The 19,056-nt window shown below is 40.0% G+C and overlaps 1 protein-coding gene across 3 annotated transcripts; it reads right to left on the minus strand.

Annotated features, from left to right (window-relative positions):
- Window positions 1-109: 109 nt before the first annotated feature.
- On the minus strand, window positions 110-18,962 carry LOC143351260 (uncharacterized). Of its 3 annotated transcripts, none has more exons than XM_076782808.1 (6): window positions 18,351-18,962; window positions 8,950-9,190; window positions 8,013-8,404; window positions 6,040-6,258; window positions 4,969-5,358; window positions 110-4,432 (listed from the first exon to the last, which is right to left on the minus strand). In XM_076782808.1, exons 2-6 carry the CDS (start codon window positions 9,167-9,169, stop codon window positions 4,169-4,171), a joined length of 1,485 nt encoding a protein of 494 aa, XP_076638923.1. In that variant the 5' UTR covers window positions 9,170-9,190; window positions 18,351-18,962; the 3' UTR covers window positions 110-4,168. The 3 variants fall into 3 exon arrangements, with proteins under 3 accessions (XP_076638923.1, XP_076638921.1, XP_076638922.1); XM_076782806.1 differs by having other exon boundaries at window positions 5,989-6,258; window positions 18,351-18,960; XM_076782807.1 differs by lacking the exon at window positions 18,351-18,962 and adding an exon at window positions 10,001-10,285 and having other exon boundaries at window positions 5,989-6,258.
- Window positions 18,963-19,056: the final 94 nt, after the last annotated feature.

Consider the following 19,056-nt stretch of genomic DNA (forward strand, 5'->3'; position numbering starts at 1 on the left):
ACTAACTCTCTAGTACCAGAGTTAGAATCAAATATTGTGCTGTAGAAATCCAGTAACTGTGTTTCACGTAACATCGAATAACAAGAAAAGGTACCAATTAAAAAAGACGTTGATTTTACAGTTTATTTACACAGGCTACACAATTTACACTATGAGAGATATGAAGACTCGCATGCGACCATTCTGGACGCTCTAAAAGATTGCACGAAATTCACTTGCAGCTTGCCGTGGCAGATCAAATCGTCGTATCATTGAAAAAATTGCACATCGCCATGACGGAAGTTATAATATAACGCTGTATAGGTCGAGTAACAAGAACTTAACGAAACAAAATATAGTTTGTACAACAACAACAACAATGTTACAGAAAAAACACGTTTCGCGTGGCATTGACGCATACTATGCAAATATACGCTTATGTTATTCTAGAAACCGAACAGAACTGCTCGTAAAACGTAATCGAAATTAATAATTCGATAAAACACAAAACATTCGGTATGTCGATTCGATGGAATCGATTCGCTTTTCGTCCCCTGCACGCCATTGTCGACGAAGATGGGAAAAATTCTTAGATAAAAATAATCCGAAGTATACAATGAAATATTTCGCAACGACTAAATAAAATTTTAACAGTTCGCTGTTATTTATTATTACGATAAAATTTTACCCATCTCCGGGAACACGTACCACGACTCGATTCGAGTTGCATTCGTGGGAATAGAAATTAAAAAAAAATAAAGAAATTAAAGGAAAAGAATACTTTTAATTTTTAAAAGCAGCATTATTAAAATCGTTGGCGTGCAAGGGATTTAACTGCAGAATCATAAATTCTTCCTTTGAACAAATAAAAATTGAGAATCGATTCCGAGAAACAACTCTTCGACGTGATTACCAATAATAGCGAAAACGAAAATCAGCAAACGTAAATACGTTGTTCCATGCTTGGAGCATCGGATTGTTTCGTTTCTTTAGAATCGATGATTACGGGCTATTTATAAAATCGCAAAAGAAAAAACAAGAACATCGAGAGCATTAGCCAACCAGGGATGGTACAAGAAGCTATGCTGTTCGTAGAAAAAGAAAGGAAACCGTATCAACAAACGTTCGTTTGCGCAAACGACGGCACACGAACGCGATACACGCGTATGCTGATTCTTTCGTTTTTTTTTTATACGGCAGGCACGCACACTTACGTACAGGTATACTCTAATATTTGGACATTTGTACTTGACGTATTTTCAATCGCGTGTATAACAAAATATTCGAAGCTACATTTCTTTCTTGGCTCCGAGGATCGTTGAGCCGCTTTATACGCGGGTATAGTTTGCACTGTCGTGCATCCAGACTGCACGAGTTTCGTAGTAACAAACGTGATATAACCATGACACGAAATTAGCTTCAAGATTATGACTGTCTTACGTTCACCTACTGCACGAAGATGTAAAGATTACCCCCGGAGCGGATCCAGAGGAATTAAAAAATAAACAATTAATGTGGACTTTACCATTTAGGTTACTATTCTATCAAAATATTAATCAACAAATTATAAAAAAGTTTCAAAAATATTCTTTTGCTTCTGAATCTGTTCTGACGAGTGGTATTCGTCAGTTTAGATTCCGCTACTCCTATTACTTAATTAAAATAGAAGTAAAAACCATCGTCTAGGAGAGAAGCCATTTCGTTTTTTTATTTATTATTAACCAATAGTGAAATAATTTTTCCTTCGATGATTCTGATCACTGAATTTGAATTCCATTCAGGGGCAATCTTTCCAACTTCCTGCTACAGAAATTCGAGGAGAAACGGAGATACGCTACTCGTCCGATAAAATATAGTCGAACATTCGAAGTTATTTAGGCGTACAAGTAATTCGAATATTTATTAGGTCCACGTTTAAATCTGCTCGTTAAAAGACACGAACCAGCTTCGTTAGCTGGTCAAAAGAAGTAACTTGGACTCGATGAAAGTTTGTTTAAAGTACAGCAGAAACTCCATTGCCCGATTCGTCGTTATCCGAATTCTCTAAATGAAATATCAGTTGTACATTCGGTGGAACAATTCAGTGGCAAGATCTCGTGTAGTTACCTAATATTTTTAGCTACTATAGTATATACAATAATGGGGTCATGGCGGATACGTGTAGTACTAACGTCGATGATAACGCAAGATATGGTGTCAGAAGTACAGAAATGTTTCCAACATTTTTTAAATGTTCCAAATGAGTTTTTAAACTTTTAAAATAACAAAATATTTTAATCTATCCAAATATAATCAAGATTTTCAAATCTTCGTAGTATTAGAAAAGTGAACTGTTTACTTTTATAATGAATCCTTTTACAAAAATTTATGCAATTTAACAATCAAACAGATACGATTCTCGTAAATTAAAAAAAAATACGTTTCCTTCGTACGCATCAATCGCGTACTTTTATGTATTATTTATATATATAAATCTTTTTATTCTCCCTAAAACAGTGAATTTTCTATTATACGAACATTTTAATCGTGTCTACCTATTCGGGCAACGAAGGTTCTGCCATACTTATAGTATTGCAAAGTTTTTCAAGTAAATTTCGATACAGGAGATAACATTATCGGTTAATAGAACCGACCCAAGTATCAACAGAGTATAAATTTGCATTAACATACATCCTATATTAAATAATGCGCGAAGAATGTCACGCGGAAGAAGTCCATAATTTAAGCTTTGGTCAGTCGAGTAGTTTCACAATGCAAACCATACCACCAGTCTTCAAGCTAAAGTAATTTGGTCGAGTTTTCAACGTAAAGTTCCTTTCCCTAATCTTATCGTTCGACATAAATTTCGTCCGTACGACGGTGGATCGTAGTATACTTCGATTTATCAGTAGGCTAAATAGTCGTCTCGGACTTTTATCATTTTTCTATATGGCCTGTCTTCACCCTCAATTACTTAGTTAATACGTAATAACATGGGTGCCTCAGGTACTCTTTCGAACGAATTCGCGTCGAATCTACAACAAGGATGTCTTGAACCTCAATAAATAAATAAATACCAGAACCGTGATAGAATCGATCACAAAGTTGTTCCGCATCTCCGGCCAGGTCGAATGGAGATGACGCGAAACGAGGGGTCTCTCAAATAAGAATCGAAATAATTATAGTATCTCCGTTGAAGATCACTTACGCTAAGCAAGCAATCGTTGATGTAATTGAATTATTACGACATCATCGAATAATTTTATTCGTTTACGTTCGATGCGCTAAGACGTATAAAAATTTATTTCGTTTCATTTATTTATAAAGTTCACTTCTGCTTCAAACCCGTTGAATACCGTGAATTCTGTCGGACATTGAATCGATGATCCGAGTAAAATGTTCTATCGTAAGTCGCGTACGTAAGTGAAATCAGTTTTCAAGTTCCAGCGAAATCTGTTTTACGATAACTGTACAAGGTATAGTGTAACCTCGTGGTGTGATTCCCCGTGAAAAGAAAAAGTAAAATATTTTGACGTTAAATTGCTTCGTACTAAGACTGAGATTTGAATAGTCAGGTATTCAAATGATATTTTCGAAGCGAGTTAAAAAAAAAAAAAGAATTATTTCGTGCCTCCGACTAGATTTTCACAAGAAATTGTCTCGTTTGTGCCACGACTTACGCCCTACCCTGTATAGTTCGTTCTACTACTCGTTCGTACGTTCATATCGAGAACTCGACTCCGAAACAGTAGTTTATAATTAGCATCGTCGATAGCTAAAATATTTCTACTACAAGTCCACGGACAGTCATTCTATAAACTTTTACTTAATGTTATAGTTCATTATAATCGTACGAATTTCGATACCTACGATCAAAGGAACCACATCTTAGACCTCAAACGATAAATATCCAGAGGCAACAACCGAATACCAAAGTATTATCAATTAACGAATATACCGAGGTTGATCGATCTCCACAAAAATATCCAATTCTATAATATTTAGCGCGGATATTTGGACGATGTATTCCTCTGTGCCGATAAAAAATGTCACCCGTTATAGCATCGAAAAAAAAGTCAGAAAAAAGTACCTGGATCGCGTCATCGATCGAAAAAAGTTCGACATTTTCCCACATTCTCTAAACATGAGTTACGGTGGATACTCTCGCTCGTAGACAAACGCTTCTTCCGTAGTTATCGGAGGGGATCGATTAAACGTTATCATCTTGGCCATTTCCGCTCTGATCGCCGTAATTATCCTTATCCTTGTCCGTGTCTGTGTCCATGTCCTTTTCTATATCCTCGTCCCTTTCGTCGGCGCCATCTTCTTTTCGACTTTCCACCTTCTCCTCTTTAACATTGGCCGTGTAATCGTCGCTTTTATCCGTCGAATTCGCCGAATGAGATTTGTTTAGCAACGAACTGAACTCACCGAATTTCAGTATTTCCTCCATGGCCGATTGTTCTAAGTTTACCTGCCGCAAACACGTAAGTTTTCATTTAATTACATTCATGCAACTCTTGCTTCCACTAAGCTATGGTCCCCCAAACGTTCGTTACATTTATTTAAAATAATAGTAATCATTTGTTACGATCCTCCTTCAGCTTGTGGTGGATAAAAATAGAATGACTAACAAACAGGACCGGATCAAGACCAACCGATGCACCCTTTAATTGCTTAAATTGAATAAGAGTTCTTTTCATTGCAGTTACATCAAGACACCAGAGGCCATTACTTCCAAAACTAGCTTAACATCCAGAGTGAAAAATGTATGGACTCTTCGATGTTACAACGATATTTACAGATACTTTAGTAATATTTTATTGTTTTTTTGTGACTCTGTAAGCAGCACTGGGAAAACTCTATGGTGCCCCCCGATTCCTCGATGCCTCAATGTGCTTATTTTGCTTATCGGTTGATCGAGTCCTGGTAATGGAGAACAGAACCTCGAAAGAAACTTTGTACTGACAAAATTACTTACAGAAACCCTTTCTGTACAATAATATCTACCTTTCGCGGTCTGCCTCTCTTTCCTTTGCCAGATGGAGCCACAGTCGGTTGGCAACTCGTACTCGACATGGTACTCTTCCTCTTCGGCCATTGCATATGCGAGTCCACGTGCTGTTTCAGCTTGTCCTGTCTGGCGAACATCTTGGGACAAATGCTGCAGGCGAATGGTCTCTCACCCGTGTGGACCCTCCTGTGTCTAGCTAAATGAGAAGCTCTCGTGAACGCGAGAGTGCAAAGGTCGCAGGAGAAGGGTTTGTATTGCGCCCTCTCGGATTTAACCAGTATGGGCCTAGTCTCCTTTCCATCGTTCAGTCCTGTCCTCTTCGAGGGGCCGTCGCTCTTTTTCTTCAACGATAACCTAGAGCTCTCGTCCGCGCTCTTCGACGAGTCCTACAAGTAGAAAAGAAAGTGTAACGCGAACGATAGACTGCAAAGACGATGATTATGAACTTACAAGAACGATCGAAAGGATTAATACGACGCTTGGTGAAGCAATGTTAGGCGAATCGGGCGTCCAAAGAATCGAGGAATAAATTAATGTTGGTAAAAGTTAATATGTGATTCACACATTTTTATTTCCTTCACAAGGGAACGAAGGAACTCTTGGACACTGATGTACAGGAAACTTTGCATCAACGTTCATATTTTGTCTTTGAGTAAAAACCAACCCCTCATACTATTTTATTTATGCCTGTATAATTCTTAAATTGCAACAAACAGTTCGTCTTTGAGAGATTTTTATTTTTATTTTGCTTCGAAATATCTTTTGTAATTTAAAAGTTGTATTATGAATAAAACGAGTGACCCTGATATAGAGGGTTTCTTCCTTACACTAAAAAAGTAGCAACGACGAAAGATGGTTCTTTGACTATTTCGAATGAACGTTTCTGCAATGTTTCATAGAAATCAGAGTCTGACATTTCACGAGTCCTCCCTTATCGAATCAACGTGTGCATTCGTGGAGGACGGATGTTAAAATACAGATGAGGATCAATCTCAATTGCGATCATCATTTCGTACCAGACTCTCAGCTCGTTCTTGTAAGTCGTCGTTCATCTCAATGTCCGGTACCGTGGGATCTGTGGGTCTGTTGTTGAAATTCGATTCGAATTTAATCGCATTTGGCAAATCCTCGTAGCTTTCATCCCTTGCGGAGTCGCCTCTCGAGGCCGCGCGTTCCTTCGATTTGTATTCCATTGACTCACTGCTCCTCGAGGTACGTCCGACCGAAACTCTTTTCTGGCCTTTGAATCTGGTTTCCCTTTGGAAAATTGGCGGTGGCATGCGCCTCTAAACGATTCAGAGACATTTAGAAAACTGATACACGTATCACCGATCGAATATTAAATTAACTGTTTGCTCTTGGATTCGTTACAGCCGCATCTAACTCTATACAAATTTTCTTACCATGTACTAACAAACTTACAACATAGTAGAATAATGTTTGTTTGCATATCGTTTGGTAAAACAACGTTACCGTACTATGTTTCCTATGAAATCGAACATCTAATCAAGCTTTTACCTCAAACATTCTTTTCCATTTGAAAAAAGATGTTTTGGCATAAACATTTTTAACGCGAGATATCGAACGATATTTTGAACTATTAAATTAGCCATCGCCCGCAGATTCTGCAGCGGAAAGATTAATATCAACGGAACGCGGAGTATTGGAATTAGTCAAACTAAAAACTTTTTTATGAAAACTTAACTAGTTCATCCGTGTCACGTACATCTTGGACTAACTTCCATTAATTGAACTAAACTTACGATTCTATGCACCGGGGCCGGGAACTTTTCAAGACGCGTCGCTGCTCCCAGTGATCAAAGGGGACGAAACGAGCTCGTGTTTTTTTTTTTTTTCTTACCTCGGTCTTGATTAATTATTAGACGACGTCGAGAGGGGACGATAAAACGAATGGAAAAAACGTCTCGATTAAGTCGGCGCTTCTCGTCCGCTTTCAAAGAAAGTTCAACTATGTGTCGCCTTATGAATACTTGCGGATCCTTCGTAACAACGAAGTTACGCTTCGACACAGATTTCCTATTTCAAACGAAATCGAACATCCGACATAGTTAGGCGATGATTTTCGAAAAAACCAAAACCAGCCTCCTGTTTGTTACTTTTGAGAACTCAAAGCTTTAGGCATACTAAAATTGAGACTGTTTCAGAGCTTGAAAATGGCTGACTTTAAAGAATATTGCTAAAATAATCCTGGAAGAGTTTTGTTTTTACTTCTTTTTTCAAGCATAATTTACTGAAACAAAAATAACGTACAACACTTATGAAACGACTTAATAATGTAGCTTCTCGCGTTTCCCAGTCGCTACCAGTTTATTCCGGAAACGGAATCGTATCTTATCGCGGTTTAAAAAAGTAGAGAGCCTCGTTTATGCTACGTGCACAAGGATGTGAAAATAAATATATTATGGTAAGCAATACTATCGTCTTTTGGCGAGTTGAAAATGCTCGTTGAAATTCTATTGTCACCACAGTTATTCGTACGATCAAAAATTAAAAATTTATATCAGGGTTTCTGTAAATACGTGTGCACGGTTCGTTAGATGCACTGCTTGAGAATGTCTCCGAGTCGATCGAACATCGCAGAAAGAGAGAAATTGTTAACGCAAGAATCATCTTCCCCGCTACGTGACTTGTTTTATTTACAGTATTTGCACGAAATTTCCACCTCCGGTTTGTACACACTATTGCAGTCTAGTATTATCACTTAACACGATGGTGCTCCGCCTCATTATGTATTAATAGCTTCGATGCAGCTAAACGATACGTTCCCAAATCGATGAATAGGGCGTGGTGGAACAATAAATTGGTTAACAAGGTCGCTATACTTGACATCGCTAGATTATTTGGGGACAGGGTCGGATCTACCATGGAACTAATAAAGCTTCAACCTCGGACCCCTGCGTGGAAGGCCCCCCCCCCCCTTAAGAGTCCCAAGAGTCCCTTGTTTGTCTGTTTTCATTTACGTTCTCGGAAAGAGTTAATGCTAATTTTAATTTCGCTCGATCAATTTGTTCCAACTTACGATTTGCGTTTCCGAAGTTCGCAGGGGTTCGTCCAACGAGTCCTCGTGCCCGTCGATCACCATAGGATCGTCCTCCACCTCGATTTCTTCCACTCTGATGTGTTCCTCCAACGATTCTACGGAAGACTGTTTCGGTAAGTAAGGAATGACCGACGGTTCCTTCATGTATTCGGTCGTGTGGACCCTGGTCTCTATGTGACGCCATTGCATTCGCGTCTCGACTCTGGTGTACGGGCTACGGTTGTTCTCTTGGCTCCTCTGGTCGCCCGAAAGGCCACGAACTTCTAGATCCGTCGCGGTCTTTATCAAAGAAGGCAAATGTTCCTCCGCAACATCGATGGAACCTCGATACATGAAGTCCAAAAGACACTCCATTTCCTCCACCGCCACGCCTGTTATTCGAAATTCGTTACACGAAACAATCTTTGGGGAATATAAAATTTATTTCTAGAGATTATCGTTGACGTCGGCTTTCTTACAATTTGATGAACTACAAATCCTTTACGAGCAAACTAACATCCGGAAATATAACCAATTCTGTTTACAACAAACTGCTTCTTCTTGTTACTTGAGGCGTTCAAGTCTTAAGGTAAGACAAAAATAAGGCCAACGAAAATACTTTTGGGCACCTCACCGTTACACTCTAAATCTATTCCGACACATTTCGTTACAATCTGTTAAATTGTTGCGTATGAAAATAACTCAAACGCGTAATGTTGTTTACAATTTTGTGTCCAAGAAGTAATATCAGATATATCGATTCAAAGTTAGCTGGAAACGGTGAGATAGATGTTTCATCCATTGTTTTGATCTATTACAATTATGTAACGCTCAGAGGTAAATAAGCTGGTATAACGTAATCGATTCTGATAGACAGCTTTATAAATAGCTTTGTATTAGATCCTTAGTGTGGATTTATCAGGAATTATTAACTCACCTTTTAAAATAAGAATCGGCTGCTCGCCATAATGTTCTTTGAAAACTCTTTCGAAGTAAGGACTGCACGCTGCCAAGACTAATCTGTGTGCTCTCAGCATGCCACCCTGACAAGCTAAGGTCGTGTCAGTTAAGGAACCACTTTTGTACAGCCCCTCGAACAATCCGGACAAGTTCGCCAGGTGATTGTTCCAAGTAAGATTGAACGTCTTCTCGCCCATTCTTACAGTAATTCGGGTCACCTTTGGCAAAAATACAATCGACTTAGCTTCTCGATGCAGCGAATTAAACCATATTTATTAAAAATATCGATCGTGGCCCGTTTACGAGGTAAACGGGTAAACGTTTATAGAGGTGGTTCGCCCCGTATAAAATTCGACGAAACGAACGACCAAATATTTTTCATTGCTCGTTGGTACATATATTTTTCAATTGTTTCACTTGCATCGATCGCGCGTTTCTATGCGGAACAGCAAAATCGACCTGCGACACACCCAGCTTTGGACCCCTGCGGTTTCACCACCGCACAACGTTTTTGGGCCGATATAAATAAATAGACAAATCTTTCGGCAACGTACGCTAAAACGACGCGAATACGGTATATTTATTTTTGAAATTATTTAAAATTTAATTCTTTTTAAAAGAGAAGTCGACTTTTTTTACCCTTAACGTATCGACTGTCGCGGGGGTCACTGGTGACCGGCGCTTCAAACGTGTTTTCAAGACGCTCGCAATAAATGAGAATTTATTGTACAGTAAATTTTTGAATAACGTCATTGTCATTAGAAACAGTTTGAGAACCCCTTTTCCAGTATATGTCTGCCAGAATGTATAATTTTGCAAAATTATTGATATCATGATGCAAGAAAAAACGTTCAAATAAAACAGCATATACGAGCGATGTGTAGTATTCAACGATGGTATATTTCCTACCTTACCTATAATTGTTACATCATAATTGAAATACACAGTGATACCGGTGAAACGTCACCGTAATTGACACGTTGCGTACAATTATTCTAATCGTCTACGTCGAGATGTGCATATAATACCCGACAGCTAACGATTGCACGCAAGTCGCAGAACTTGATGTCGCTGTGTAAACATCCGAATATGATGATCGTCTAACTACTTTTGGACTGTGTTTGAAGTAGAGTTTCGTGTCAACTTAACTACTTTATTACTAACGGGGATAATTACCCAGATGTTAGATTAGTTTTGAAAGAAATAACAGCTGGAAGCACTTGGAAATCAGTGTGAACATTTGATAGTCATTGGATAAGTAACGCCAGTCTGTCATGAGCAGTTTCAATGGATACAAATGACTGTTTCTTTCAGTAATTTGTAGACGTTTTTCTTTTAGATACGTGCAAATAAAATAACTGGAATAGAGAGAAAACACGAGCCTCAATTTCGATAAAACTTTTCTCGATCTTTCTTTGCTTCTCTACATAAATATTGTTAATGTTGGATTATTGATAAATAACAGAGAAACACTGTCCATTGTGTGCATACGAAGGCCGTATTAGTACCATCGGGTTTGGGGGCCTGGGACTGTTTCGTCGTCGAGGGCCAGGGAAATAAGCATGATGCAGGCAATGGTTTCTTTCTTCTTTAAGTGGACGCCGGATTTTCCTTTCGAGGATCTAAACGTCACCTCACTTCTCGTTCAGTTTTAACTGACAATGAGTCAAGACGTCCTTCCGAACCGTACAATAAAGTTTCACTTTTAAAGTATAAAAGAGTACTGCTTTTTCATCCAATAGTTAATAAGGGGCTGTTCAGAACTGTACAAATTCCACTGAAAAAATAGAAGAACTGGAGAGCTTGATAGTCGTACCTTGAGTGCCCCAAAAACAGGACTACCCTACTAATGCTTTCCAAAAAAAAAATATGTAACATTTCAGGTTCATTCAATAATAATAATTTACCAAATTTCGAATTTAATACCAGAGAAAGGGTGCTTCGTAAATAATCCCAAAGGACAAGCTACCATAGTAATTACTCCAAGTTTACCCCCTTCCCAGCTGCGACAATTTCTCGGTGTATTCGGCCAGATTTGTGGAACACTACGAGAACGTTAAATGGAAAATTCGCCAACGTGATTACAAGGATGCCGTATTCGACGTGGCTGTATAATGTACGAAGGAAAAGAAAGAAACAGAAGGGGGGTGGATATGGGGGCAGGAGTTAGCCAAATACGTACGAACACGATGCTGGGGGCGGAAGGGGGGTGGTTGTACATACACGAGCAGGGGGTGAAAAGCAGAACGAAGAAGGGCAGAGCGATTCGGCGATGATCATGCGCAGACGCAGTATCTAGGCCCGATCCATAATTTCGTTGGTGGACCCCATCACGCATTACCAAAGGGCTTTACGTTCGCGTACCGACTGCACGCACCCTTTTTTTCCTACGGTTTCACGGCAGCTACGTCACTACCGAGAGAGGTGGAAAGAGGGGGGTAGGGACCACGAAAATCGACGACTATCGGAAGAGGACCCCCCTCGTGACGTCGCGGAGCCGTCTTGACGCTGATCGTCGCTCGGGATCGCTTGATGGAAAAAGCACGCGTCGTTTCCCGGCCACGTGGAACACTGTAAGTGTGGACGGAAACGATATCGTGATGGGGGCGTCACGAAATTGCTTCGAATTCCCCCCTACTATTAGATGCGCGGCTTAAATTTATGAATCCCGTTTTCAAGTTCTGTCGTCGGACGAAACTTCGAGCCAGTTCGCACCGGAGTGGGGCAACACGCTTTATTCGAACGATAAATTATTTATTGTTCTTATTCCCCCCATTATGAAAGATTTCGATTTATAATGCAAATTCGAATTTTCACTTAACGACGATATGCGGTTGTTCATCTCTTATTTGTTACTTGAAAATTGGTCTGTGGAAGGTGTACTGGAACCAAAATGGCTTCCGTAAATCTAGTGTTAACGTTACGAAGTAGAGAAATTGATTAATTTGAGGATTTCTGAATTATTGTATAGGAATTTTGGGTCTCTATTTTCGTCAGTACTCTACCGTATCTCTGACAAACAATTCCCTCGTTAAGTTTCTTTTGTTCTCCCGCGTTGCGTAACATGTAAACTTTCGTAAGACAGAGTAACGTAGTAAATAAACGCGTAACATATCTTTCAGGAATCCATTTCCATATATCTTTGAGGAAACGTCAGATAAGACGCTGTGTACTCTTGGTATTTATTTGTATCTTATTGCTTACTTTTGTATAATCGATTTCGCGTATGCAAACGTTGCCGTCGTTTTGTAAAATCGTAACTCATTCCAACCGTTTTAATCCATGTATTAAAAAGGAGTGCAAAGTAAAATAAGTCTGTATTAAAACGGCAGTTATCGGTTAATTCTATGCAGTCCAATGATACCGTTTAATCGTTCGCGGAAAAAGCAAGGCAACTTAGATTCAAAGTTGAAAACTTTGCAATTCAGAACTTTGAGATTATAATTTTAATACCGGACAATTTGCGCGCCGAAGGTGAACAGAAAAGACGAGAAAGAAAAATTACGTTGCCAGGTGACGACGAACGTTTCGCTTCGAGGTTAAATTTTGTACTTTGATACGCGAATCAAAAATGGCTGCTACGTCGTATTTGAACAAAGTTACCGAGTTAAAGACTGAGGATAGAATTGCTCTCTCACGCGTATCGAGTTTTAAATGATACGATTCGACATTCTTTTCAAATATAACGATCTTTTATTAAAAGATATTTTAAATTTTCTCTGTATGTATATGTTTCTGGCTGAATATTCGAAGCGCAACTTGTAGCTTGTTTACATACGACACACCATAGAGGTCTGGGTTAGCTGCGATCAAAAAATCCCATAGACAAACGACAATTAGTTGTAAATGAAAGTGTGTTCAATTTAATATGTTCCGTTTACTGATTTATTCCATGTGAAAAATATGGTTGTAAAGCATCGAGAGTAAACGCGATAACAAAGTGTGTTTCGTCCAAATAAAAATGTCCACGCTCGGTACGAATTGATGAAGATCAATTGTTATTTAATTTGTCGTCATAAGGATTATAGTTCATCGTCGCAATCAACCATAATCGTTCGCTTTAATTAAGGTTGCAGCTTCAAGATCAATGTCCTCTGTATAAATAAAAAGGTCGCGGTTGCATTTGAGAATACGCGTAGCTAAATTTTCGACGCGACGCGCTCGATAACTTAATTCCTTTGTAATACAAAGTTTGTACAGACACGCAGGGAATTTCTATACCAATTGTAATTTATCGTCGCCGTTGCCGAGCACGGCGGAGCATTAAAAGGACAGGATTTATTCAATTTTCCCAAAGTATCGGTTACAGTCGAGTTAAACCAGTTTGATTTACATTCGCTCGTCCCGTTCAAAATTCTCTAGACACGAATCGCGATAAGGGTAATCTCGGTGGCTGAAAATCCGTTCTAATAATAAAAATAAATGCTCGCACGCTCGAAAAAAAAGGTTAAAAGATATCGCGATACGTTTCGTTCGAGTCACAATTCAATGCACAACGGTTACGTATTTACGAAAGATAAATAGAAAAGATACACTATCGCGAATCGAACGACTATTACCAAAAAATACAATAAACAAAGTCAAATTAGTTGTTTATCGCGTCAATTTATTCCCAAGAGTATTTCAAATATTGATAGGCGCAGGGTTACGTAACGTTTCGTAACTATTTCCACAAAACGCCACAACATTGCCTAACTTATTCTTGTGGTTTCATGTTTTTATTCTACCGCCGTTACACGCATATAGATTGTTCCATTAGTTAAATGATGAACGTTACTCAATGATATAATTGAAACGTAAAACGTTACCGAGACTGTTTACATAAGCATCGGAGAGAAAAATGTAATAATCTTTACCATTAGACGTTCCATTATGTCGTTTTTCTTTCTTACAGTACAATGGTATTGTACGATTACGTTTCTCATCGTGGCAGGAAAAAGGAGCGTATTTCGATGTCGCCTTCTTACCGCCAACAAGTAAAATAAAACGTTTGAACTATTAATTCTAACACGAATCGTGTTCCTACATATCGTAACATAAACTTTATACAGGGTGTTCGGCCACCCCTGGGAAAAACTTTAATGGGGGATTCTAGAGGCCAAAATAAGACGAAAATCAAGAATACCAATTTGTTGATGAAGGCTTCGTTAAACAGTTATTAACGTTTAAAGTTCCGCCAGTACTGAATTTTTTTCTCGAAAATGCGCAAGATTTCAGGGGTATGTCTATTCACCAAAAATGATTGTAATTGACCCCCGCAACCAAAAATAATTTTTTCAGAATTAATTAAAAATTTTTTTTTTCGCCGAAAAATATAGGCACCTACCCCCCGTCGATTTTTCTTAAAAATTAGTTTTTCATTTTTAATAATTTTGTTTGACGCCCTACAGAAAAGTTGTCTAATACTTTTTTGTAGGTACCCATGAGCTCTACTTCAGAAAAAAGTTTCATTGAAATATATTCACAATTGTAGGAGTTACGGCTGTTTGAAAATTGGACCATTTTTATGGGGTTTTTCTCATTTTGCGGGGTCAAGGACCAACTTTTCGAATATTTTTACGATTTGTACATATTCCCCATCAAAATACGCGTAGTTTGCTTTTTTAAACATTAAAATTGTCCAATCCGTTCAGAAGTTATGACGTTTTAAAGATTCGCATGAAAATTCGGGCAGACATTTCTGGCCAGAAATTAGGTTTTCGATAAGGAATTTTTTTCTCGAAACTGAGTAGGATTTCGGGGGTATATCTGTTGACCAAAAATGCTTGCAATTGACCCCTGCAACTAAAAATAATTTTTCCAAGACGATTCGAAAGTCTTTTTTTTCACCCAAAACTTTCAGCACTTACTCGAATTTTTTTCTCGAAACTGGGTAGGATTTCGGAAGTATGTGTATTCACCAAAAATGATTGTAATTGACCCCCGCAACCGAAAATAATTTTTCCAGAACGATTTGAAATTTTTGAATTTAATTGCTAATAACTTTTTAACGAAGCCTCCATCAATAAATTGGTATTCTTGATTTTCGTCTTATTTTGGCCTCTAGAATCCCCCATTAAAATTTTTCCCAGGGGTGGCCGAACACCCTGTATATTTTATTTACGTTATCATTCGATTTTCTTTTCCATATATGGATGTTCCAAAGTATAGAACGCGACAGTCAGTCGAGATGGTGCATCGATTACTTTCAGCGCCCAGTAATTTAAGATCTCAATTGTTGTCGTTAATATAAACATTCTAGCAACGGTACGAGGAAACGATTTTGAAAATTGACGCAAGAGCACGCTGATACATTTGGCAGATTGGAATGCCGCGACTTCGACGCTGATACAAGCCGACTGTTGTCAATCATAATTTGACATTGCTCTCGCTATCGCGCCGAGGAGGCGGATCTTTCGACGTCGCTAGGACGCCCATCGACGTTATGGGTCACAATGCTACGAGAAGCTTAACGAGCATACCTCCACGTGGGAGGCTACGCGATGCTTTATTTCTGAAAATCAATTCCTCGCCTCGCGGAGGCCACTAGCTCGAAAACTCAACGAGACAGGGTCCTTTCTTCGTTACCGTTGTTCTTCCGCGTATGTAAATCCTCGCACGAGCGTTTGCTCGATCTCGTTACGTTACAACCGACGCTAATACTCGAATAATGCAGAGCAAAATGACGTCGAAGCCGCGACACCGATATAATTTATGGCAGTACGCTCAACGTGACACGTGCAGAGGCCAGAGCAAAGAGACAGAGGCAGGTGAAGCGAAGTAAATACAGGCCGAGATGAGCGTCGCTGCAGAAGTATAATTGATGCGTTATGCTAGGTCTGCACTTGAGAGTTTTACTCTTGAGAGTTGGTATAGGGAATAAAAGCTCTTTCACACGGGCAACCGTGGCATGCCTACGTATTGGCATTTATTCAATATTTCCCTGTACATTGTCCTACAATGCACCTGACTTACGAGCTCTATAACGATCCGCGACGTAATGTTAATCTAACAATGCTACGGTTTGATAAAGAAATGATCGATACGAAATGTACGCGATCATCGCTACAGATATGTGTACGCAACGAAGATAAAGTTATCGGAAACGTGGTGCACAGGCGATATTAAAAACAGACATTCTTGACACAAACTCCAATGTAATTCAACGTCGATGAATGGTCTTTTGTTTGAAACTCAAAGTCCCTGCGAGAAAACTGAAACAAATATTATGACAAATGCAGTTTGGATTTAAATAATAGTATTCGAATAAATACTAATTTTAAGTAATGAAGTAACCTGACAGTTACATAATAAAAGGTATAATAACTTAAAGAATTTTTCTGAGATTGATTTAGGATCAATTAGCGAATAGTAAATTGTATATACGGTATTATCGAAACAACGATCTAAGTAAAAGAAATTGGTTTCGTTTACCACGTATTATCGTCCTCGGTGTCGCTTTGTTCTATGCAGCATTATTGCTCGCATACGTGCGTACAATGCACAGCAACCAAGGTATGAAATAACGTTTCTAATAAAAGACTCTTATTACTTGTAAGATTCCCGAAGGCAAGCTTCATTCACACTCGAATGTCGCAGCTATCTTCGAACGTACCATCTGTATCCTCGTCTAAGTAAAATAAACGTACCAGCTCTATCCACTCGACAAGCGACCAAAATAACAACGTAAGAACCACACATTTTATTGGTATTGAATTTTCTTAACCTTCTGCCTGCATAAAATATTCACAAATTCTACTTTCCTTAAGAGTTCCAAACGAAACAGAAGGAAATTAAATATTTTTCTTTCTTCTACTTCTCTTTAAATTTCCAAGCGACAAAGTAGATGGAAGAAAAAAGTTTACAACTTTGGAAACAATGCTTCGATTCTTTTGTCGTCGTTTACACCAGGAATAAAAATGGGAAATTGGATAATTCTATTTTGTTAAATGTACTTCTGTTTCCACTAATTGCCAACTCCAATTCCCAACAGCGTGAAAACGAGAAACGAAATCTCGCGATACAGTGTATTTCGTATTTATTTTACTTTCGAACCAAGCTCAACTAACATGATCATAATAATACGTCTTTATTTTACCAAGATTGTATACGAAAAAGGAAAACAAAATAATCTATGGAAACAATAAGTACACGTCCAAAGATGAAAACCTGCACGCCGTTATTAACCTAAAATCGAATTGACGAAAATAATCGTATTTCGAAACGTGCGATGGAAACGATTAGTAAAAGAACCGCGAAAAGTGACGAATTTTCCAAATGACGTATCGAGGTCGCTTATTCGCGTGACTAAGATATCCAAGAATGCGCAAGATCTCCCGTGGCTGGTTAGAGCGCTCTAGAACATCGAAGATCAAGAGAGCAGAGTTGGTTTAAACCGTGTGTGCTTCGTCCCAGCGTCGACTCTATTAATACCCGCGCCTCGTCGTCGCGCCTTAAAAACGTACGCATCGATATAGAGACGTATGTATGTACAGACGTGGCGGACCTTTGGTGAAAATCGTCTCGCTCCCGATAGAGGTAAGCAAACGTAAAAGAAACCGACGCGTTCGATCTATTTTCACGGGAACGACGGGCGAACAAGCGAGAAAAGGAAATAAATCAGCGTGCGAATGAAAAATGTTATCTGCAACGGGAAGGAAGACCCGAGTAACATTCCGAGAATCGTTCGTGCTATCGGAACGAAAACACGGAAAAACTGGTGTCGCGTCAGTCGTAAACGAGGCGGTCGTAAACGTCGAAAGGCAGACACAGCTGGCTCGATTTCAATTAGACCGGCGCGAAGAGTCACGAACTACGCTGTATTGTAAAACGAAATACAGTAAAACCGTTTCTACGTCGAGTAGCGCGTTATCGCAGCAACGCCCGCGAACGAGAAGCGTAAAACGGACGAGAGACGGAGAAAATAAGGTGCTACTGTTTCGAGCAGTGCACATCGTGCATGTACGAGTGCAATTCGCAGTCCAATTACACGACCGGCATTTCCATCGCGAAGCTATCGAGAACGAATTAATAGTATCGTCGCCATCGGTCCAATTTAACAACACCGGGTTATCATCGTAAACAGAACGGGGAAAAGGCAGGCACTGTTGCAGTTCCAACGGAACAGCCCACAGATGTCGTACGAGGTCTTAAGTCCGATACGAGTCAGCGCAAATACCCAATCGTCGCTTTAAACGGCATCGTGCCTCGCGGTAACAAATTTTCACGCGAACACAAAGGTAAATACGTCGCGAGATTACCGTGCACGAGCTCCCGATCGAACCTCCGAGCCCAGAAATCAGATATTTCCGCCGCAGGTGAACGCACGTCTGTGAACCTGACTTTCGCCGCGCCACGATTACACCCTAGGCGAAAGCCATTTTCCCCAAAATCACTCACCTTTTATTTGTCCAATGGTAAATGTTTACAAAAAAAAAAGTCTCGACGTCACGGGGCCACCGGGATCAACCAGTGAGCACGATCCGAAAACGGGGTAGCCGAACGTGCACCGTGTCAACGTTTCTTGTCCCTTCCGCACGTCCACCGTACACCCTTTCTGCCCCCCAGAACAGCGAGTCTCGAGCGATAACGCGCACCGACGAGAAAAGCGAACGTGAACGTACAGCGAGTGGACGATCGAGCAAACGAGCTGGGCACACTCTGCAAGGGGCACGCGCGTGCTGGGGCTCCCTCGACCGAGTCGCGACTGATATCATTTCCAGCGGGGGACTGTGGGGTCGGCAGCCAGAACCCCACCAGGGGGTCTTCATGCAACCCCCACACGGTGTCGTAGTAGTCGTGTTCGCCGTCGTGGTTGTGGCTCGTTGTCGTCGTGGCTCCACCGTTGCTGGTCTCTCGAAACCCCCTTCGCACGCACGGGGAATAAGGGACCAGGATGTGTACGCGTATCATGGGGAGAGACTTCTCTGTCTCGCTTTCCATGCATCTCTCTTCCTCCTTCGCGCCACGATCCTACGTACGTCTTTCACTCTCGCTCTCACGGTTTCTATCCCCGTTCTACCCACACTTTTACCGCTCGCGTCTCCGTTCCTCGACGAGCCTCTCTTTCCATCCCAATTCCCGTCCTTGTTTCGCTCGTCGCGCT

Source organism: Colletes latitarsis, chromosome 2 (assembly GCF_051014445.1).
Source record: "Colletes latitarsis isolate SP2378_abdomen chromosome 2, iyColLati1, whole genome shotgun sequence".
Taxonomy (NCBI): Eukaryota; Metazoa; Arthropoda; class Insecta; order Hymenoptera; family Colletidae; genus Colletes; species Colletes latitarsis.